At 37.4% G+C, this 25006-nt stretch overlaps 1 protein-coding gene across 3 annotated transcripts in view; it reads right to left on the minus strand.

The window, feature by feature from the left end:
* NT5DC1 (5'-nucleotidase domain containing 1) overlaps positions 1 to 25006 on the minus strand; it is a 155477-nt gene that overhangs the window by 36242 nt on the left and 94229 nt on the right. For all 3 annotated transcript variants that reach the window (XM_087773351.1, XM_087773349.1, XM_087773350.1), the window contains exons 7-8: positions 13642 to 13816; positions 9002 to 9099 (exon numbers count right to left, since the gene is read on the minus strand). In XM_087773351.1, the coding sequence (XP_087629477.1) occupies positions 9002 to 9099; positions 13642 to 13816 (273 nt within the window). The remainder of the gene's footprint in view (positions 1 to 9001; positions 9100 to 13641; positions 13817 to 25006) is intronic.

Consider the following 25006-nt stretch of genomic DNA (forward strand, 5'->3'; position numbering starts at 1 on the left):
ATTTTCCAGTTTTAACAAAAGGGATATTGTTGATATGCAGCTTTTGAAAGCAGCAGCTTTAGCTTTCTTTGAACTAGCTTTCTGTAATATTCTTATCAGCTTTTTGCCAAACACGCTATTTAATATCAAAGGTAATCAGCTGAAGCAACCGCTGCTGTCTTTACGCAGAAGCACTTTGCCATTTTTCACTGTTTTGATTTTTGGATGAATAACTACTTATTCCTTTTATCCTCTGAGGTACTTTGAACACTATGCAAACACGTAAAGAGCGTGGCTTGACACATTTACTTGAATTTTTTTCTTTTAAAGAAAGATAGGCATTGGAGAATGCATCCACAGTTCAGCATTCATCTCGATACTCGGAAACAAAGAGATGCCATACTTCAAAGTCTATGTATTTTTTTCTATTTTTTTTTTAATAAACAAGGAGTTGTTTATGAACAACAGTGGAAATAATGGGGCCTATCTTCCTATGAAGCTGTGTCTTGCACTTGGATTCACTGAATGTCTAAGAGGGTGCAAAGTCTCATGGATCTTCTGGTAGCTGGGTCATTTGTGGCTGGGCTCTCCTGGACTGATACTCGGGTATCTAAGGGGTAATTTTACAGTGCAGCCTTTCTCTGAGCTGGCAGTGACAGACCCATTTTTTCCTCTCCAACCTGTGGAGGCTGCAATATCTCTGACAGTACTAGGCCACACTGAAATGTGTCTGAAATCGCATTACTGATAGAGGTTTGCAGTAGGGGATGGGCAGAAATTCCTACTCACACAAGCCATGTGATTCCATAAGCCTCAATGTTTAGGAAAACTGACTAAATGTTGAAGAATTAGCCTGTATGCTGGTAGCTCCTCTGGCTAATACGGTTGAGGCACTGGCCAAAGGAGCTCAGGAAGCAGCAACCCAACCCAATTTCCAACGGCTGATAACCAGGTACCTCCCATGACAGTTAGGAGGGGCCATCAGCCGAAATCCCAGCACTTGGCCCATGCTCCAGATTTACACTTCTGATGTGCTGTAAAATGCTTGAGTGAGACCAGTCATCATCGAGAGTATGTCTAAATGATGAAATGAAAATCTGGCCTCCCAACACTTCTGAAGCAAATACCAGTAAAGCCCATTCCAAGAAAAACAGAACAAAAGAAAAATGCTCCATTCCTCTCCCTAGGAGAAAGGAATGGCCTCTCTGCTTAGATTGCCTAAAAGGATGTACTGTAAGGGAAAGTTTGGCTTGCTTGTTTGGCTACCGCACAGCCTAACTACTACAGAGTGGCAAATTACTGAAATTACAGCATCTTAACTGTGTCATTGTACGAGTGGTTACACGTACCATCAGTGCAAACTGCAGAGTGGCCCCTTGCATCATTTTACAAAAGGATTATAAATGTACACTGCCAATTAGTAATAAAAAAGTACTTCCTCAATTTCAAAACATTTGCTTGTATGAGGCAATGACCATCAAATATGGTAGCCAAGGACTTTGAAAACTATCAGAAAAAAATGAAGCTTTTTGCCAACATTTTGTTAAATACATCTGTTAAAAATGTATTGTGTCTGTCTGTGACTTTAACAGTCTACTCTGCAAAAGCATGCAGGTATGTGCTGGCCCAACACTATTTTGCTTTTTGCATCTGTTTTAAATGCCTTCACGTAGACCACTGTACTGAATGTGTAAAAAACAAAATCCAGACTGTTATTGTTAACTAAGACTATGTTTATCAAACATGAAAAAAGTTTAACTGTAAGAAAAAGCCCTTAACTAGTCTCCCATCTTACCTATCCCATGGCTTAATTACAAACGTTGATGACACGATAGGAAATGATCACCCCTATTGTCAATTGATTCCCAAAGTGTTGATTCCAAACTACACACAGGTACTATGCAGCAAACTTTAAAAAGATTAATTAGTAAATCCCTTTGATTACAAGGTAATGCTGATTTTTTAAATGTTTGTCTACAGCACATAAATAATGTTAGGAAACCAGAAGTCCCTGAGACAGCTGTTTACACTGTCAGAAAAAAATCTGTTGAGTGGCTGATATCTGTGTAAATGCAGTACACGAAGAGGAATAGTTTTAGACTAAGATCATTTAAACAACGGATGGGAGGTGAAACAGTTGGCCAAGGAGCCTGACATTGTAGATTTTTGGAAACATCCTCTGAGCTTCTTCAGTGGACGATGAATATCTGTATGAAAACAAACCCTGTTACATGAGATTAAATTTGTTTGTATGTGTGTCCCACTGTCAGCCCTACTGGCCTACCCTATGCTGCTTTTCAGACAGTGGAGTCAAGCATTGACCATGCTGCTGAAGAGGGTGTCAGCTGAAGGAATCATCTTTATAAGGCACTTCCATAATCCTGATGGGTTTTCATAATAAAAAATAAAAATGGTCAGGTTCTATTACTAAATATGAAGATCTTTCTATATTATCATCCATACCAATTAGTTGCTTAAAAAGAAACTCCTCTTTCTCCAGAAATGATGGATGAAATGAAAATCTTTAGCTGAGATAAGAGTAGGGAATTATTTCTCATTGGTGGCTTGGGTATCGAACCAGACACTATGCCTTAAAACAGTGGACCTCCTACTGCCAGCTACGTACAGAACCTGTTTCTGATATTAAAGAGTTAGGAGACTCTTGATCTCAACATCATGATCTCATGAGGTACAAAAAGATCTAGTTTTGAAAATCAGAGTTCAAAATATGATTATTTATTAATTATAACCCTTCTTTTTCTTTCCTAAATAGCCAGAAAATACATGAAAAAGAGCGCCAATACACTATAAAGAATTGCTAAACAAGATCTCCTTGAAAAGAATTTCATTCCTTTCACAGACTATATGGCACTGTGGGATGTTGTAACAATATAAAGGCAGCAATTTTAGAAGACATAGGAAACAGTTATGGACTTATTCCTCCTGAATAATGCAGTCTGCAGCCAGTGCAACCTTTATATGCCACTCTGTCACAAGCTGTCAGCAAATATGCCTTGTGTTACAGAATATTTCCAGACAGGCTGATATGAAGAGGCACCATCTCCAGAAGAATGGCAGCAAGCCCAGCTGCATTAAATAAAGGAACACTCTGAGTCATTGGAAGAGTAGATTACACAGGTCTCCTCTGTGTTGTTATTCTGCTCGTGTCTTCTGAGAAGCAGGAAAAGAGGCCCTTTGTGGGTTTCCCCCAAAATGCTTCCGGAGCCCAGAGAGCCTCTGGGAGGGCAGCGCCGCATTCCCTGCTGTGGCCAGAGGGCAACCTGGGAGCGCCAATCTGTGCAGTACATGGGTAAATCAGTTTAAGCTATCTGTTTGACACATCAGACTTATTTCAAAAGTCCTCCTTGACGCAATGGTAGAAGTCAAAAAGCAAGGACTTGAAATTCGGAAAAGCCCATCACAGAGTGAAATCTCTCTCCTCTGTGTGTTTACATGTATTGCTCTGCTCTTACTCTGCCTCCTCCCATGTTCTTTCTTCCCACCACCTGGCTCCCCCAACCACTCTGATCAATCTTTGTCTCACACACATGCCCTTGTGGCCCTCTGCGTTTATACCTGATTTTCCTTCCCCCCATCTCCTCTGCTGCTCATGAGGGAAGCAGTGGGTGTCCAAGATTCAGTGTTCAGTGACAGAGATGTACCAGAGGTCCACATCAAATGATGGAACAAAAAGTCCTATTTAATCCCAACAATGACTTGTGGCTGGAGGAGTTCAGGACAGGCCAAATCTGTGGAAAATATGACAGTCTTCGCAGACTAAGGACCACAACCCATACATTTGGGTAAGGATTCACAGGTGCAGCAAAAGACCAGGTTCCTGTTGGGAGAGTGAGCGCTCTGCCAAATGTCAACTTTCTGCATAAAAACACCAACAGTTGGGCTGTCATATCTGTGATGAGCTAAAGGCTAAATCTAAAACTATTTTTAAATTAAAATTTGAATCTACACTTAAATATGAAGATCTGATGATCTAAAGCAAGACAAGATTGGTAAGAAGAGATGATTGGAACAACTAACATATAGCCAAAAAGAGCAGACAAGCTGTCTTGAGTTTTAACCTCACAGGTTGATGTAAAAGAAAAAAAAAAGCTTGTTTTTAATCAAGGTAGCCTTCACTGCAGAGGTAGCACCTGAGATACCTATTACATAGCAATTATAGCAACTGAGCTGTATTGTAGACTCAATTCAATGTGTTTTGGTTGAAAATTTAATCAGAATTTTCTAGAGATGGCATTTATGTTCTTCAAATAAGTGAACAATGCAAGACTATTTAAATGATATATTCCCTTGTAATGGCGCAACATCATCTGTTTCAAAATTTCCACATTTTTTATAGATATATTCTACAGTTTTACTAAAGGTCTTTAAAATATTTACTGGGTAGTATTTTGGTATTCTTCTGGCGGTAAAGACAGAAGTCTCAAATAAAAAGAATAACCTAAAAAGAAATTATATGGCTTACAAACTTAACTTCCAGGAAAATGAAGGCATTCCCTTCCTGATCCCACTCCTCAGGCCAAAAAAGGCCTTAGAATATAAATGCATAAAAATAGATTAGCCCTGATTCTCCACTCAGTTCTGTATCCCATGTCTGGCAATAGTCAAGACCAGATGTTGCAGAAGATGGCAGAAGAAAACTTAAAATAGCGGACATGGGATCATCTCCTTCTTCTGAAGTCTTGCAGCCCCTAATAATCAAAGACAGTCTTCAGCCTAGAAGTATGCCATTTTATATCCTGTCCCCTTATTTTCTTTTCTAATTGGTCCTTTCAGTTTATAGCATTTTCCTGTATTTTTAGAATTCTAGAGAAGAATGACTGAAGGAGGAAAAATGCTTCCGCAGTGAGTTGTTAAAATGGCAGTTACCAGAGAACAGTAAAAAACTGGAGGAGTGAAAGAGCTTCCTAAATTGGGGGCTACATCACATAGCAGAGGCATCATAAGCTGGACAGAAATTCAAGTGCAGGAATAAGGCAGACAGCCTGGAAATGCAATTGAAAGCGGGCTTTGAAAATCTGAGACTCTCGGCAGGAGAAGGAGAGCGGGTTTGTTCCTCTGGGCTTGGGTAAGGGCACACGATCTCACAGGAATATGGCATCCACTGCCACTCCATATATAGGATTGTTTTCAGCCTGTACATGTATGTATACATGTATATGAAGGTATACATACGCTCTTAAATATGCATTGTACATTCAGACACTGAACAATCAACAACACATTTTCAGTTTATCAAAAAAACAGATCAAAAAAGACAGTAACTGTTCTTGAGTTGGAAATAAAAGATCTAAAAATCTCATTTAGGACCAAGTCAGAATTCCCTGTGCATACAGACTTATAGAAGACTTTCAGAGAATTTAGGGTTATCTTTAGCATTTCTATTTTAATTTTGCATTCTCAAAAATATATTTGACAATGATCAGAACTGGCAGTGAGGCTGGTAATTTGACATACATTAATGAGTGATATGATAAAGGGAAAGCTCTGTTGTCAAATGTTACAGAAATCTTGGTGTACTGCAGATTATCAGATGAGTCACAACTGTATTTGCTATTCGTATTCCTTCAAGTCCTTCATGGAATGATATATTATTTTAAGCTGGATGTAGCTGTTGAAAGCAAAGAAAATCCTACATTCTCATCATAGGATTTACATAAACATTTTCGACCTAATCCTTAGATCCAATAGCTCAAGATACTACTAGTACATTTACGACCCTTTTAAAGAACATCCCTGTGTGAAAGAAAATGTAACCTTGTGAATAACAAGTAAGTTATGGGGTATTTGTATTATGGGAGTAAAGGGTTTTTTATAGCACTGTTCTCATAAACTATGTGCTTTGCTAAATAAGCTACCCCTAACAATAAAAATGGTTTTGCCAGATAAAAATAAATGTAGGTGTTCTAAAACCTGGAAAGATACATATAAACTGTTCCTCCATTTACCAGAATGGTACTTCGAAAGAAAATTATGCAAATTAAATAATTAATTATTGTGCTTTTCAGTGCCCCAGTTCAATACAAAGCACTCACACAAATCTTTTAAGATTTCAAACATTGTTTTGGTTGCTTTAAATGATGCATGCCTTGAAACTCAAATGAAGTAGTGATGCATTTTTAATTGCACAATTAAAATAATTTTTCATGGTTTCTAAATGGATTAGTTCTAAAATTACTTGTCTACTGCAAAAACATTTCTACAGAGCAGTTATTCGATATCACATTTCTAGACAATGCCTTCTTTGTCATCTTGTCCTGTTTCTCGTCCTACTTCAAATGTTTACGGAACACAGTTGCCTTTTTGAAATTATTCACTGAAAAGAATTTATCCTTCTCTTTAGTAAACTTCAGAACCTTTCCCCTAGTAAATCTGCAGCAAAAATCCTGTTATATATAAATAAAATTTAGCTCCGGTACACAGTGCAACACTTAGGGTGTTTGAAATTAAGAACACATTCCATATTTTGTGCCTTAAGTCCATTTATAACATAATTCCCTTGGAACAGAAGGAATACAGTATTATTAGTAATTTATTGTAATTCACACCCACTGATGGATGGAAGAACATGGCTGAAACTCAGCTCTGGAGAAATGGATAGGATTGATAAGCAGTTACTTCAGTTCATTTTCTGCAACAAATTTATTGACGGAACAAGCTTTGTTTCACTTACTGGAGCTTTTTTCCCTAAATTACACTAACAAAAGTTTACTCTTTATGCTCTAAGAAAATATTTACTATGATGTTCACCTCTAGTTTTTTTCCTATTTCAAAGCAAAAATAAGGAAATTTTGTCTCCCTGATATATCATGTCCAGTGCTCTCAGAGAAGAGAGGGTCTGAAGCACAGTGGCTAAACTCTTCTTCTGCCCAAAATCTATAGTGGCAAAAGGACGATAGAAACTAGAAACTGAAATTTTGAATTTTCAGTGGTTCTGATATGAAAGAAAGCCTTAAAAAAATTCTGGTAACTGGAAAGCCACCCCCCCTCCCCAAATGTATTAGAAGCTCCACTGTGTGTTGTTTCAGAAATGAACTGTGGTCCTTGGTATCTGCAGTGACTGGGTGAAACTATCAGTGCCCATCCTGAAGCTATATGTATGTTGTGAGGAACACAGAGGGAGGGCAGCAAAAGATACATTATAAAAATATATTATTATTTCCAACATTTTCTCATATAATTGCTCCTATTTTGATGGTTTGAACTTCACATATTCTTAAACAAGCTGTTCACTACTTCAAAACATGTCTCTAAAAACCTGTCCTATAATTCTTTGCCTTGAATGTTCTGGTGGTCTTTCAGAAGAAATCAGTTACTGTCAATCGAATATAAACATATTAAAAAAATCCACTGACAGTTTAGTAGTTTCAGCAAATTATTTATCTGATGATTGCTTTAGTTACATTTGTGTCCCTTATCTATTTAGATAGTGAGGTCTCCAGAACATAAACTACATTTTATTCTGTATTAATAAGGTCTTCATGTAATGAGTGATCTACCCTCACTTGAGCCTCTTTGCAATGCCAAAATATAAAGTGAATGAAAATCAGTAAGTCAGTAAGAGGACTCCAGGGAATGCTGTTCCTGTTGGAAATCATGAGAAAGAAACAGCTTCATGAAAATTGGTACTTATAATCTAATAATGTGATTAAGATAAAGCCACACAATATTTCTCAATGGAGACAGTAATTTCAAGTCTTTTCCCTCTGTTTTGCCCGTTTGCACAAAACAAACTTGCTGAAATGCCTTGAAGCTTTCTGGCTGTCTATTAAATTTACTGAAGCTGGACAACAGGTTCAAAAGTTGCTGGCTGGATTACTGACAGAGGGACACAGCAGGATTTCCTTAGGAAGTCAGGCTAATCTGACTGCTTAAAAAATATCCACAGTGAATTACATTTTATTTTCAATTTGCATTATATGAAACTAAATAAAATGCTTGCAGAACCGAGCCTTTTTTTATCCTTTATGTTTCTGCCCCCTCCCATTTCAGATAAATAGTTTCAATTTCCCTTCTGAGCTTGTTTTTTCTCAGATTGTCAACTTGGCAGTTTCCTATTTGAACTAATCCTTTAAAAATCACAATTAAGGTATTTCTTACTTATTTTCCTGTATAAATTGGTGAAACATTAAAATGCAGTTTCAATATATATTTCCGCTGCTCATTTTAGTTTTACTGTAAAAGTTCCACAGGCAAAACTTTTTTGGGGCTGGAACAGCTGACTTTCCTGTCATAAAATGCTAAAATACAGTTCAACATATGCTGACTTATGCTACTTTGGATACAAAATGAATTTTCAGGTAGCATTTAGTCATAAGGGTACTTACCAAAATACGGAAAAATTAACTGTCTTCAGCCATGTTACTATTGTTATTTGTAGCTCAATGAACACTGGTCTTATAGAAACTCTTTTGTTACAACCTTAGTTACCTAATGGACAACATTGCCAAACATTTCAGATTGTTTTAATTAAATTGAGTACAGGGGCACTTCCTTTTTGCCTACTCTGTCATTATTTAGCCAAACTACACACATTTAATACTGTCAGATTTCCATCATAAATCATTTGCTTCAGCCTTGCACTTTTATTTGTACTGTTCTTTGAATTTCTTTTAAATTCCTGAAATATTTCTGCTATGTTTTTTTCCCAGAACTGAATTTCATTTTCTGTGTATGACCTTGTCAGCACAATAAAGAAAAGGATTCTTATTTTATCATGAATGACGCAATATCTGAGCCTCAATACCATTTTTAATTACTGTTGCAGCTCTGCCTCTTCATTGTCATCAGCACTGTAATTCTTAATTTCTCAGTGTTCCTCAGTCTTAAGAGATTTTTTACTAACATCTCTATATCTCTGGAAGAGTCTTGTGTAGAGTCCATTTTTCCCTCAATGCTAGATTTTCAAAATATGTTGTCGAGTCCTCTCACTTTTCTTTCTTTCTTTTTTTTTTTTTTTTGATAAAGGTAAGCAGATGAGAAGGGAGTCACAACTGCAACTTACCAAGAGTTCGAAAAGGTCTTTGGTTTGGGGTATGGGAGAAGAAACCAGGTTTCAAAGCATTTGTAATCACAATGTCAAAATACTCTTCAAAATCATTCCTAGAAAGTAAAGGAAATTGAATTAGCTAAACTAATAAATTAGCTAAGATGCCACTAAATACTCTTTAAGACTTAAGAAAGTAGCAATACACTTCTTTTTTTCTGATGCTTGTTCAGTGTCACTGCTGCCTTTCTTTTCCTGAGGTTGTCAAAAGTAAGAAGACAGTGCGCGGAGAACCCACAGTGCTATACCTTCAGGACCACTGTGAAAAGATGTTCCTTGGCCCAGGGAGTTTTTAAATCTCAGGAGAATATGTGTCAAATGACATATTTTAATTGCAGGCGATAACATATGCATATACAAGTATAGAAAGGAGTAAATGAGGGATTTTCTTTATAAAGCAGAATACATGAAGTCAAGTGATGGGGTAGGAAGTAACTGAAGACTAAAGACACTTAAACACAGGTGCTTACATTGTTGGTATCCATACTGTATATATGCACAGGCCTAATGGGTCTTTAAGATGCCACTGTAGTCAACAGAGATCTAATTAATACAGACAATTAAGTCTTAAAGGGTGATTTCACGTACCCTAAAGTTGAAATGCCATTTTTTTAGCTGAACTCTTTCTTCAGACTCCACTGGCTGCTCTGACTAAATCCCCGCTGCTGACAGGGAGGTTAGACATGTGGCTCGCAAATGAACACCTACTAAGTATGAGTCTTAATCTGCCAGCTGAATCACACAACTGAATTCAGATTTTTCAAAGATCGTTAGGTCCATGAAAATACAGATCAATATCTGACCTGTGGAAATCCCATCAATTTAAATGGAATTGTACGTTTGGGCATAGTATATAAGTGGGACTTATTTATATTTAGGTATTTGTTAGAGACCTGTATGCAAGTCAGTATCATTACAAAGCCAATAGGAAAAACAGGCAACCTTGGGGAACATTCATGCCACCTCTCCTACCTTGGGATGGGCTATTTCTGGAGGTGACAGTTATTCCTACTCTGGCAAGGGTCTTCTTTATTTTAAGGAATCTATTAGACCTCAGTTAATATATCATCAAGCTGGGAACTATAGCAAGAAATAATAACAATGCCTACCTACACATTTTGAAGTTACTGAAATATAAAATTAGACAAATGTTACTTAAAGAGTGGGGGTTTTTTATTATTGGAAAATGTAAACATTTCCCATCTGTGACATGTATTTTGTTTTAGTAGAAATGTTTTATTGTTTAGCTGACTATATTGCCTATAACATCCAAAAAATGATGGATACTCTTGCATGGAACAAAGAAGTCCCAGATGGCACGTCCAGGATGGGTACAGGTACTGAAATGTTATCAACAGAAGAAGTTTACTGGAAGAAAACTAGCTAACCATGTCATTTTCAAATAATCTACAATTTCCCATGAGACTGAGATATCTTAACTAAAAAACTGAATGCTCTCCCCATGAGCTTATCTTCCAGCTTTTATTTTGTGCTCTAAATTACATTCCAGCCTTAAAATAGAATGTCTTTAAATTTCCTTCCTCTCATGAAATTTTAGCTTTGTCTATTTTTCTCCACCTGTGACCATATGTAAACCTTTACTTTTTAAAAGAACCAGGATCAAATATGACAATGGCATGTTTTTTAAATTAGCTTCTGTGTGGAAGATTCCAGAAGTTGAGCAAACAGGCATGGCTCTTCTGGCCTTAGGTGAAAAGTGTAGATAGAGTTAAACTTTTCAAATTAGCATATGGCAAATAATGCTTCTACCGGTAAGTTAAGCTTGAACTTTCAAAAGTAAGCCAACCCTTCAGGAGCACAACAAAGACTTGGAACAGTGGCGAGTGCTTTGTGTAAAAAATTCTAAACAGAATGAACAGAGTTTTCACAAGATTCAGTTAACTTTTTATTGATTTCTTGAAGAAAAAACTATTTTTTTTGTGGAGAGGTGTTATCTATGGCCTTTTTTGAATCATACTAAATCTAATGTACAAAGCTACTGATTTTATGAGAGCCTGTACCTTGTGTTACATTACTACATAACATTATACATGATGAAATCTGTTCCAGTTACTGCTTGCGCTTGGTATTGTGGCCTGTGGTAACAGTAAATGGCTAAGACAAAGGGTAGGATGTATCTCACATAACGTTAGCCATCTAAAAATTGCATGCTGAATTCACAACTAGTGGTCTACACCACAGACAGAGCCAACAGAGAAACATCCACATTCTTAGAAGGCAATTCATCCCACTTATTTCAGACATAATTCTATGGTACAGAATGAGTTGCCAAGGATGATGCCCAGTGTTTTCTCTCCACTAACCACAGAGGGAATCAAAATGACCCACTTCAAAAAATTCCTAGCTTTTAGATAGCTAACATTCATGAAAAGATGAAATGACACTCAGCTTTAGTGACTGTGTGATGATTGACCCTTCTTTAGGTGTGCTTCTGCCACCACTTAAACATTCAGTTAACTTGACACGCATTCTCATGGTAGGTAAGCCTGAAAAGTCACACCACGGTGTTGCTACTTGTGTGAATGAACTCGCACTTGCTTCTGTAGGTTTACATGCCTTATACACCGATCCCAGCAATACGTGTCTGCTCTGGCCAGGAACCAGTTCTCATTTTATTTCAAAATGAGATTTTCTCTTAGACTTCCTCTCTGCTTACCAAAATGTCTTTCAGTTATGGACAACTTGGTCAGATGAACACAACTGGGATAGTTTGCTCTTGAAATGGTAAATGATACACTTAAGCATGAATTTCCCAGCACTGATTTTATGTGGACAATAATTTCTTAGCCACAAAGGAACTCCTTAAATAAAGTGCAAAAAGTTAACAGTTACAAGGTAAGGATATTAGGAGTAAGAGGCTAAAAATTCACACACATCTCTGCTTTTCATCTTTATCCTTCGTTTTTTTTTGATGTAATACGATACAGTTCTGAACTTCTCAGTATGATATTGATTAATTGAAAGTAGGGAAAGAAATTAATAAAGGACTACATAGATGTAATTCATAAGGCTTGATGTCAAGAACAAAATGCAGTTAGCCTAGTCAAATTAAAGTCAAGGGCAGAGATAATAGGTGTGAACGCAGACTATATTGCAGTATCGCAAAAAGCAGCATGGGTGTATAGGGCCTTATTGTCTGATATAAGAGGCATAGAACAAACAAAAGCAATAAAAAGTTTAGAACTATTTTCAGGAAAAAATACTTCAGTGAGGTCTAATGGACAGTGGAGTACTCAGCTCTCCAGAAGATGTCTTGGAAGCCACACTGCATGAGTCACTGGAAAATATGATTGTAATAAACACTGTAGAACATCCTACACTCATGTGGAAAGAGAGTGATCCAGTGTCCTTGTAGCAGAACATCTCTTTTCTGCCTTTTAAAAGGCAACCGACTCTCTCTGCTACCTTGCTTACTGTCTTCCAGCAGGATCTCTACAGCTGCCTTAAACACCTAAAACATTATTCACCAATGAAAACAAAGCCAAAATCATTATATGTGGCCAAGAATTTAGTTTTATATGAAATTTTCATTCAGAAAACAACTAGGCAGATCTACAGAGTTAATTTGCAGGCATCTTACTCATAAGGAGACTTGCTTTTTGTGAGGATGTGTATTCTCCTCTCAAATGAGCAAGTATAATGTTCATGCAAGGCAGTGAGAACTAGCACAGCTGATGCTCAATTTAGCATTTAGCCCAGAGAGTACAAAGAGAAGTGATACTGGCAGGACTGGTTTTGCAAGGTAGCTCTGTTTTTCACCTTACCTGTGGTTTTCTTACAGTGTTGCTGTATTCAGTCTGCTGTTCCCTTGCATACCCAGATAGCCAAGGCTGGCTCATGTTGCACTACTTTGTTTCTTTGAATCATTTATTGAATAGTCTCACCATGTCATCCACGTAGCTATTCGCATCACTGATTAATTCGTTTCTAGGGGTGTGATGGTTCTGCTGAATTTCACTGAATTTGCTTGACCAGTCATGTTCTTAACATTACAGCTAAAAATAGCTGTTGTGATCAGCAACTACAATTCTCAACCAATTGCCAAGTGCAATGAACTACGTGTTTTATGTTTTCTGCTGAGATTTGTAAATGCACATTTCTCATGCACAACCATCTCTTGGAAACCACCATTGGGAAGAAGTATTTGTAAGCTTTCTCATGCATATTTACTGCAAGGAAATGAAATATTACTACTACTTGCACTCACCACTGGAGAAGCACAGAAAGGAAGTGGATTGAATAAGACAGTCTAGCAAGAACTTACAATAAAATTGGGAATCAGAGGATGTACTGGGTGTTGGCCTGAAAGATATTCCCTGTCATCTTCAGTCCCATGATGATGCCCAGAAGAGATGCAGGATGTAAGTGTGCTGTAGGTCAGATACAGCTCACAGGCTCACAGATAGACTGCTTTGCCTTGAGTACCCTGTAACACTCTACTAGAGAGACGCCCACCAAAAACCTCAGATCAAAGTAATTCACAACACATCAAGAAACTCAAATTAACTTCCCTATAGCTCAGGCTTATGTCCAGTTGCTGCCTGGCAGATATAATTTGAAATGGACATTGCACTTACCCAAGAATATGTTCACACAGGAGCCTGCAATAGTCGCTGTGAGAACTAGTAATTAATAGCAGAATCTTCCCAGCACTCTTCAGTTGTTTCAGCCACTTTTTTACAGACTCGGGACATCTTTGTAAATATTTGTCTGGATGCTTTTTCACTTCTGGGAAATACATCCCACAGTCTTCTAAAAAATTAAAACATAATTATGTATTATCCAGTCCTGCTCACAAACCACTTAATCCACACAACAAATATCCTTTTATGTGCAAACAATACAATTGTAAAAGGCGAAGCAAAGTTTAAAATTTTCCCTGGGTTATAATTCAATATAAACCAAAAACCCAATCAAACCAAGAGGACACACTGTAGCAGAAGTAAGTTTCTATGACTTTCCTCTTTTATTATGGAATTTTCATAGTTATTTTGTTTGATGTTCTTTTGTTCGTAAGAGTAAATAATACATAAATCACAGGTTATAGTCTTACACAGCAAACAATTACTCCCTGTTGCCTTTGCTCAATTTTTGGATACTCAACTTGTGATTTTAAAATGAATTTGATGTTCAGAAAATGGTAAGGACCTGAAATTCCCAAGAACATCTGCTCAGTTACTTCTGACAATTTAGGTTAGCATTGTCTGATCAATAATACCCATTTTAATGTTTTTGCATTTTTCACAACTAGCACTTTATCTATGAAAGGTTGATAAAATAAACTGGGAAAAACTCACAGGTATGTGGAATACTAGGAACAGATGCAAAAAATACCCAGTTCCAATTCCAGCTTCAATAATGCTCTTTTTGCCGAATATAACAGCAATAGAATTTTGGAAATATGCTTGGAATGTAAGATTTTAAAAAGTGTGCAATAACACGCTTGGCAGTAAAAAGTTACCTATTCATTAAAGTCACCAATAAATATTTACCCTGTTATAACCCATAGCTGCTTTACCAAGATGTCAAATTAACATTAAACTTACCTTTTTTATCATTCCTATAATCTAAGACTACATATTTCCTCTGTGCTCAAACCCTCTATAACCAAAAATGTCCAGCTAGTTAAAGGTCTAAAAAGAAATATAATAATTGTAGAGACAGAAATGATACCAAGTATTTGGCGCTCAGTCTGTGTGTGTTATAGTATAATGAACATCATCATAGAAGATTATTTTTCTTCCAGCATTTGTTCTATATGCAACTGTCTGTGGTCAACTTTGCTGAATGATTTAATAAATCCCAGACATTACTTAGCCTTCTGGTATGTGAATAATGCTATTCTCTAGTTTGAAAAAATAAGATTTAAACCACTTGAACTTTAGCTATTTAATGAAAGAGAACATGTATGTTTGAAACAGTAGTATCAAAGAAAGACTGAAAGAGTTTAGCTGGGTGCTAAACATAACACTACTTCATAAATTCCACATTCAAACATCTACAGATGGCAGGAAAAAAAGTCTCCCAAAAGAAGTTCCGAATTGGCTGTTATCACTGCAACTAGACAGGAGGCAAAAATGTCTTATTCTGTACTGTGACTTGACAGATTTCTTCCCAAAAGCTACAGAGTGGACTACTATATCTGCAGAAAGTCTCTCAAACAAAATCTCCCAACTCATAACCAGGTCACTATTCCAGTTCTTCACAGTATTTAGGTCAGGCTGTGTAACAGCCTGTACCAGGGGAATATGAGCCTGTTCTTGCAGCGATCCTTACGGGATACCATGACATTTGCCTTGAGAGCTAGCCTTGAGAGCTAGCCTTGAGAGCTAGCCAAGACCAATGATTTTTGATTAAATGAAGCAGATTTACAAAAGAAGGTTTCCTGTAGTGTTGCCCAGCCCCTCTCCTCCCCCCACCCCGCCCGCCTTCCTGGGGCGTGAATATTTTGGGATGGACAATATAGTTTTTAGGAGCAGAAGCTGCATTATTTTTTTCAGTATTATCATTAGTAATTATATTTCATATGCTATGCTATGACAATTTTTCTTCTTTGTTTTTTGGAAAATGCGCAACATTGCATGAGAATGAAGGGGGACACAAACAGAGCAGGCTTGGCATAGCTCTTACAGGTTCAAACAATTAAAAGAAAGATGGCAAGTTCATTTATATATACAGTGATTTATCACCCTTCTTACCCTAAGGTAAAAAGATCTGGTTTATATGAACTTTACTGTTGGACACTCTTGTTTTTCTTTCCTTATCAAATGCATCCCACTCTCTGTTGACCATTTTTTGATGTGTAACTAATTTAAAGACTTTGAGTACATTTCATCAACACTGTCTTCTTTGACCATACTCTGTGCAGTGTCTGCTATGTGATAAATCTATGATATTTGGACTTTGAGTTACATCTGCATTGGAAAAGGTCAACAACTCTAGATTCAACATATGAACTGAAAGAGAGTCTTATTCTAGTTTTCTATCCAGACCCTGAAGCCCAACTGTTAATTACAGACAAGCAGTGAATCAGTTCTTGACACTGGGATCTGAAGTTTGCCTCTGGGCTGTTTGCCATATCAGGCAGAGGTGCGTTAGAAGAACCCTCATTAAAGCATACTATACTGTAATTAGGCCAACATGGCCTAGGAAAGTAGAGTTTAACTTAATTCCTAACATACTATTGCATCTGGTGAAGGCAGTTTGGTTGAATATATACCTGTAAAGGAGTTTAACCACCAAAGCTTGCAAGATTTTACTGAAAGCCAACTAAAATAAAAGCTCAAAGCCTTGCTCATTATCTCAGGCCAAGAGCCAGTTTTGAGGAGGACAGCAGAGCCACAAGCACCTTGTTGGCAAAAAGAGTTGTGGAAGTTTTAACATGTGATGGAGAAATAGCATCATGTCAAGCCTTCACAATCAAATGGAATGATATGACAGTGAGAAATGAAGCATTTTTTTCCAAGGGTATATATTACCACTATGCCATATGCTGCACTCTGTTTCTTTAAAGCAGGAAAACCACAAAAATAAGAAAACTCTATATCGAGCAAAGAGTCAGTGAGAAATCAGTAAAGAACTAATTTTACCAGAGCCAACAAAGGAAGGAGAAAGTGAGTTAATGGTAATAAGAGTGATTTTATGGAACTGTCATACAGTTCTGTTCTTGAAAACCAAAAAGTTAATTCTTCAGACGAACACCATTCTTGAGAAATAAGAAATGTCTCTAGCCTGCAGTACCTTCCTGATAATGCTTATGGACCACTCAAGTTTCAAAATACTCTTAAAAATGGAACTATAAGCATGCTTTAGAGAAGCTTTGCTGGTTCACAAATTCACTGTATCAAAATGGGGAACTTGTGGTCACCACCAGATCGACAACTGACAGTTTGCTATCTGTATGCTGCCTAAAACAAAATCTCTACATTTTTATCTCTCTGTTTTATGAATAACACTCAACATACAGCTATAAGGACATTAACATGTATTAATGTGTACCCACAGATCAGTGAAAGCAAAACAACAATAACAAAACCAATGTCCCAACTTTCACCTTGAATGTCTCTTTATTGTTTTCAGTTATCTGCATGCATGCCAAAGCCTACACTAGTAATATGCCTCTTTGGCAGTGCAAACATCTTCTCAAAAAACAAGAAAGCATTTTGTAAAAAAAATGGAAACAAGAAGACCATGACAATCAACATAACAATCAACATATTTACCCCCTCTGATAGTATGAGAAAACTTAATCCAATGATGTGGAGCAGGAAAGCAAACGTCTAAGTTTGTAATTTATTACATGTATGTTGCCATGGAGCAAATGCAGTTTTTCAATTTCCATTCTTGTTACTGAACAATTTGGAGTTTATCTGAAATCCCTGAAATACAGCCTGGGATAGCAAATTAGCAACTAGCCTCTGTAGGGATTTATAATCGTCTTTCAAATACACTTTCAAAAATAATAATTGCCTTTGCAGTCCATTAAGTATCCTTTCAGAAAAATATATTTCCTTTTTAAGCATAAGATAGAAATATAAGCAATTAAAATGAGTTGTCTAGAACTGCCACAAATTAAAGTCCTGCCAGAGCCTTTTATCGGATTACGTCCTGTTGTATTTTCAAAGCAATATAATTTCCTCTATGTATATTATCAGAGGTTCCCTTAGTGTCCAGTTTGGGGTTTGTTTTTTCTTGTCTCATCTGACATTGTAATTTGATTAAGATGTTCTTTGCATCATCTTGCCTTACAGTTTAATTGCTTGTAATACAGCTGTGATAGCAAGTGTGATGGGAATTATGTGTAGCTGGAAATGCAGAACCCCCAGACCACACTCAGAAAGAGCCTGTACAATGCTTGCTGTGACCGGCAGAAGTCCTCCAGCACAGACAATAATCCCGTCTTTAATCCAACTGCCCTCCTCTGCTACAGTTGCAAAATTACTTTATTGAAGTATGCAGTTTGATGTTCTAATATAATACCTCCATTTGGGAAAAAAATAATTGTGGATTTCTCATGTGCTATTTATTACACCACTTCTCTTTGGCAGGGTCAGTTTACATCCCACTGGCTCGAGACTCCTTTGGACTCAATGTCTGTAAATCCGCACTGCCAGGACACTGAAGTTTTCATCCCTTAACTGTTACTTGGATTATAAAAAAGGCAAATGTTTAAGAGGCATGTTTCTGGCAAGGTTTCAGTCCAGAACTAAAACACAGAAACACAGTGTATTTTTCAGTATTGTCACTGCTTCTAAAGGGCACCTACTTGATTGAATTAAAAATAATTTATCTGCTATTTATACGATTTAACTAAGCAGAGAGGTATGAGGCTAAAAAAATCCCTAGAATTCAGCCAAGAAAAATAAACTTTCAGCTGCCAATTTGTAGCTTGTATTTAGTGGCTTTAACAACTAACCATCTCTTTACAATGAAAGTAGTATTTGGGAATGTGACTTTTCTCTCTTTTAAATTCAAAGGCAATTTGATAGCTTAGCTATCAATACCCAGAGCCAGATTGTCTGCAGCTCTGAGGAGAGTAAGAACTTACACCTTTTCCCTAACTTTTGTCTGAATGCAGGCTTGAAGGTAACAGTTATTAATTTGACAGAGTAGGGCTGAAATAAAGTGTTTCTATCAGTGATGATGCAGACAACTATATTCATTGTACACTGCTTTCCATTGTGGTCTTACAGCACTTCAGGTTTTTAGAGTGAACAGAAAGACACTTCTTTGACCATTGTTGCTGGCTGCTTCTCTCGTCTAAATAAATATATCCAAAACCTAACATGAGCATTCAACAGAAACACAAGAAAAATACTTTAATTACAGAAGATTTTGCAAAAGAATTTACATTTCATCTGCCTCAAGCAAGTAGAGGAGAAAGTGGATGATGGTTAAAATTACATTAGACAAGTCATCTTTAATTTCCTTTCATTTAAGCTCAAGTGTGTATTCTAGTAGGAGCAGCAGAAGCAAAATGAGAGACAGAGGGAAGGAAATGTTAACATAAAGAAAGATAAGAAAGCAGAGTGAAGCATGAAGCAGGGATGACTGGGCAAAATATGGTTACATTCTGGAGGCCTGGGTTCAGACAGATATCAGGAACAGGGAGCAGCAGGAAGAGATAAATCATCCCTCTCCTTCCCTCAGGAGATAAGGATGTTTAAAAACAGAATAAAAGGATGAGAGTCCAGGAAGATAGGAGGTTAGGAAGAGGCAAATGTCATAAGAGCAAAAAAGAAGTGTGTCAGATGTAAAATATTCTGTATTTTTATGTTCTCTGTGATTGTCTCAATTGGTTACCTAAGACTGTGCAGTCTCTTAACAGACCAAAGGGTTAAGGATCCTGGTCTAGCTTAGGCAGGAAGAGTACTAGCTATTTACACCTCTTAGTTAACAAGGAGCAGACACGAAAAGAGGACACTGAGTTTGGAGACAAAGGAAATGTTAGTATTATGGTACCAAATTTCTCATTCTCACCTGAGAAAAAGAGAGAAGCAACATTTCTGGGAGGAGAGAAGGGAAAAAAAGGAGTAGGGGTTGCTTGTTGAAGCTAATAATTAGCTTGTGTGCCCAGATGATAGATGAGTGTCTGCCTACAAAGCAGAGTATCTTTCAAACTACTCTTGGATGTGCAAGTGGAACAGAATAGGAAAGAAAAGGGAAAAATGACAGACATCAAACAGAAGAGAGGAGCTAGGTAATACAAAGAGAAATGAAAAATAGACCAGTATTAAGACTAAATTGTATTCTATTAATAATTCATACCCATAGTACGTCAAACCGAATTAAAGAGAAAACTTTTCCTCTCATGTTCTCAGAAAAGTAAGGATTTTTATGATTACAAAGTAAATGCTTTGCATGCGGCACAGCAGTTTTGAGCAAATCACATATTACTAATGGACATACAGGATCATCTGATCCTCCATTTGCCTCTTTTACCTGTGTATCTGTTAAAGAAAATATTTACAGCTCATGTAATATTAACCTTTGCAATATTTTTAGCAACATCCAGCTCTGCTCAAGCAGAAATAGATCTTGTTTTCAAAAATAATAAACTATTTTCCAGTGGTGACAACTCTGTGTTCACCCTGATTAATTTCAAGGGGGTGACTATAAGGTAGGGATCCATTGTGGGCTAGAGAAAACATGACTACTTGGATTAATAGTGACTGCAGGGCTATATAAATATTTAATATACTGAACGAAATACTTCAGCAGAACACACACAAAACATCACCTCTGCAAATATTTCATGGGTCACTTCCTCTTCTACTCATTTTCCACTCCTGTGGCCTGAAGCTTACTGCAAAAATTAAAATGCTCTGGTAGCTAAAGATAGGTCTCAAACTAAAAGGAGGCTGAACAACTAGAAATTCTTCTAAGGAAACCACGAGCAGCTGTTGTTTCTTTCTCAAGGCTGCAGGTTTCAGGGCTGGCCCAAACCAAAGTCAGCTTTGAGGTGAGGCTCATCTTTTCTTGAAAACATACATAACTTGTTAACCACTTTTTCCCCAAAGCCTTCCAAGCAGGCTTAAAAACTATTTCCTGACTCCTCCCCCCCTTCCCATCTGAAAGAACAACCCCATTCAGTCTGCCCCTAATCTTCACCCTCTTGCTTTCTAGTCCTGCCTCATCTCCCATCTCATCAGCAGTGTCCTGCCTGCAGAATGGTCAAGGCTCCTAGGAGTGCAATGCCACAGCCAGATGCTTGCATGGTTTTCTGCAGGTAGAGTTATTCGTGCTTCTTGTTGAGGTCCATGGACTCCGGAAGAGAAAGCCAGGCAATTTTCATATGTTGTCTGTTCTTATTAGCGTTCCCAAATGGCTGACACTAGTCCAGACCACTTCTACCTTGCTGGTAGAACTGCTCCCACTGCCAGAGTTAGCCCCACTCTGCAATCCTTGCCCTGTCTCATCCCGTGCTTGCAGATCCCTTCCTTTAGTAAAGGCTAACACCACAAATTAAAAACAGTCATGAGAAGCACATGGTATGTGGCAAAGTTTGCAGCCTGACTTCATGAGGACTGCTAACAGATGACATTTGTTAGGAAGGTGTCTAGCTGTGGGTAGTTTGAATGACCTTCCATAGTTTTGTATACACAAAACTTGGAAACAGCATTTCTTTCTTTCCTTGTTGTTTTTTTTTTTTTTTTTTCCTTTGCCTTCTGGTTTTATGTTAATATTTACATCAACATAGCAATCTTTCCACAGTACACTACAAAGCAGGAAGGATGTACTTTGGAGGTAGGACAGGATCTGTTGCTACATTTTAGAGGAAATTATTTCTTTCTCAAAATAATTCACTTCCTTGTTTTACATTACCATGCTAGTTTGCAGTGTAACAGACCAGTTTTATCAAACTGTATGAGATTAATTAATTTGTGATGACACTCTTGCAACCCACGGGCTGAGAACTAAACCCATGCAGAGGTAACTACCATTTGTTGGATAAACCTTTTCAGTTAAATCAGTCTGATTCTCCAGAACTTCATAATCCCTACTGCAATGTGTGAACATCTGAAGTGAATATTCTGCAGTTGGAAAAATCTGTTTTGTTTCATGGTCAAGAATGTCATCTTATAGGATTCAGGCAACACACTTACCTACACTCGGAAGTAAAAGACAGAAAGGTGTTATAGTGATTACTCAAAGCAACGAAACCCACATTTTTTCCTCCTGTTAAAGATTTACAAGGATCATTTGCTATACAAGTATTGCCATAGTGTTAATATTTATAGGGAGACAACCTATCAGTGGGAAATTATCATAAATATACTGGAAATCTGCATCTTCACCTATACTCAGATTGCTGAAACTACGGATCCTTACACATTCATTTGTCATACAGGCTTGCTCTTTGCCATAGAAGTATGTTTGAGATTATTCTTCTATATACTTTATAACTATTTGCACTGAACACCTTCTTTTCCCAATAAACTTTGCATACTTAAATGCTTGTTAAACTCTACCTGGGGTCAACTCACACACCTTTAAAATACATCCCCTGGTAAACACATCATAAAAAAACTGCAAAACAATGTAGGACAGAAGGAGGAATTTGTTCTGTTCAACTGAATACAGCTAAGAAGGTGGGAAATGGGTTCTGTTCAGGACGCTGCTGTAGCCTAAAAGAAATACTGGCACCTCATTTGACAGGAAGTCAAATAATAGAGTACATTTTTATTTATACATCTGATGAGGCTTACTTGAGTCCATTGGCTTGCATGAAACACGCTGTTATGTTTGGTGTGGAAATGAAATGCATAATGAAGAAATAAAATAGTCCATAGTTATTTTATAATGACACCCAGACTACAGGTTGCTGATAAACAAACTGAAAGTCCTACTCAGCTCTACTGCTCAATCAAGAAGACATTACAGGTAATCCCCTTTTCTGTAGATCTCAAAATAAAATAGCTCTGGGGAGGAACTGAAACTCTTCTTGAAGCTTTGAATGCACCAGCTACTTTGAGGCACTTGTTGCAGTAAGAATGAAATTAAAGTTCTCAGAAATATTTTTACTGGAAGCAGTAGCATCATACACTTCTTATATATGCACATGTACATACTAACACACACACACACACAAAGAGAGAGATATATGTGTATACACATTGTAAAGAAAACCCATATTTTTTCTTAAAACACAAAATAATCTTTTTCTGTCTCCCAAGGAACTGCGCACTGACAATAACAAATGGTGCTAATTCCAGCCTGTGGGTCTACAGTTGCAAACTTTCCAAATGGGTACGGATGGACCACGAGCTGCATGTAGACTCCAGTTTTGCTTGCTACTTAACACTCCTGTACAGATGCCACATCCACACTTCAACAAAAACTTGATGGGCAACTGCAAGCAACAAGCACCACAAGAATGGGCTTAGGGGGAAGAACTATGTGTAAAATGAGGCATCTTAAATTGTATCAGAAAAACAGAACATAAATACAGAGAAGTGTGACAATAAGGGAGATTTGTAACAAGCTATTCACTTTTCATCTTTATGATTAACCTATATATCCAGAAAATCCAAGCTACGAGTCCTGTGTGCATTCTGTGATCTCATGATTTTTCTAACTTACAAGTAGTGTTCAATAATAACCGTAGGTGATGTACCACCTTCTATTAAGCTTATCGTCATATTTTATTACATATAATGAAAGTCTTATTCTTCTTGCCTGGGATCTCACACTAGCTATCCTGTTAATACAGGTCTCAAATCACATATATACCAGGTACTTTTCATGATTCTGGCCTATAGAGCTTCATAAACCAGCTCCTGGATGAGACTGCAGAAGTGTATTCCCAGTCCCCATGGAGGATATTAGAATAAAATATAAAAAGAAAAGAAATACTAACAGGAAGATGTACCAAGAAGGGCCATCAGAATAAGACCCAAAGAGCTTAAATGACGAGAAGAGAGTCAGGTTACATTTAGACACTGCAGTGAGACGTAGTATAAAGGCATTCATTTATCTCTAAGAAGCCAGCACAGTTGGAGGAAACAAAACCTGCATGTATGCATATTTGTTTGCCATATAAATAGTTCGGCCATACGGTACTGGAAAGAGAGTGAGCAACTTCCCTTACTGGAAGCTCACCCTTTCAGGCGGTGTTTCTCCGGTACAACATGCGGGTGGTGCCATCTATCGAGCGGTTCATTTTTTCTGTTCATTTTTTCTTTTTCTCTATGTATTGGCCTCCATGAAGGTGGAAGGGCCTTGGGAAATCCCCTACAATTTTCAGATAAAACTTTTGAAAGACAGAACAGAACTGAAACGAGCAGTTCTGCAGAAATGACCCCAAATGGCAATGATCTGCAAACAGCAAGAGGTCAGGGTGTGGGTGTGGGGGAAGGCTTAATCGAAAAGACTGAGTGATTTGACAGCTTAAAGATAAATCTGAGAGAGAAATAATAACAGTCTTCAATCATGTAGAAAGTCCCTGCTTGGGGAAAAAAAAGAAAAAGGAATAATATGTCCCCTGAAACCAAGGTCAATGAGTCAAGAAGCAGTGAGCTTACGCTTCTGCAAATTGAGATTAGACATGATAAGAAAGTTTCTAATTTTAAGGGTACTGATGCACTGGGAAAGCTGCCTAGGAGGTTATATGATCTTCATAAGTGCAGGCCTTTAAAAAGAGGCTGGACAATTATCTGTTAGGAAGGGAACACCTAACCCATCCCTTTGGTAGTGGTGGGGTAAGTGCAAGGTATCTTCTATAGTTCCTTAAAGTACTATGATTACATATTGCAGATGAATTGCACCCCCATCTCCACCCATTGCTTTATTTATCCACCTCACCTATAGATAATGATGCCTATGATCATGTCAGAAACAAAATTTGCTTGTAGGCAGTAAAAGGAATGAATTCAGCAAGGAGCAGCAGCACAGCTTTTGACTTCTTGCTATTAATAACATACTTTTAACCAATCTTCAATTTTTTCACCAATCTTCAATCAGTTTTCACCAATACACAAACTAGAGGTCCACGTTGACAACTTCATCAAAACAAAAGAGAGAGACAGACGGCTGACTTCATGCTACTTTCATTGCAGGCCATCCCTCTCCCATTTGTACCAGTGAACTTGCCATAGGAAGGCTGAGAGAGGAACATTCAATTACTATTGCTGTTCTTTTGAGAACAAAGACCTGCTTATTCTTATTATGGTGCTATCAGCTTGACAACAAAAAAAACAAAGCTGCTTTCCAGAAATTTAACAAGATGTAAAGTCTCTATTAAAAATGTTTTAAAAATCGCAAAATTAAATTAACTAATTTTGTGCAAAGCCTGTGTGTTGAGTTCATCACTCTCTTAGGGAGAATGGAAAAGAAGAAATTATTTCAAATTATACCCAAAGTGCTGTTGGAAAGGTCCTTGCTGGTCAGTCTGTCTACAAGGAGTTTAGAGCCCAGGGAAATGTGTATTTAAAAGTTATGAAA

The sequence above is a fragment of the Nipponia nippon genome, unplaced genomic scaffold, assembly GCF_047370975.1.
Source record: "Nipponia nippon isolate SJK-2023a ecotype South Korea unplaced genomic scaffold, ASM4737097v1 scaffold_4, whole genome shotgun sequence".
Classification (NCBI taxonomy): domain Eukaryota; kingdom Metazoa; phylum Chordata; class Aves; order Pelecaniformes; family Threskiornithidae; genus Nipponia; species Nipponia nippon.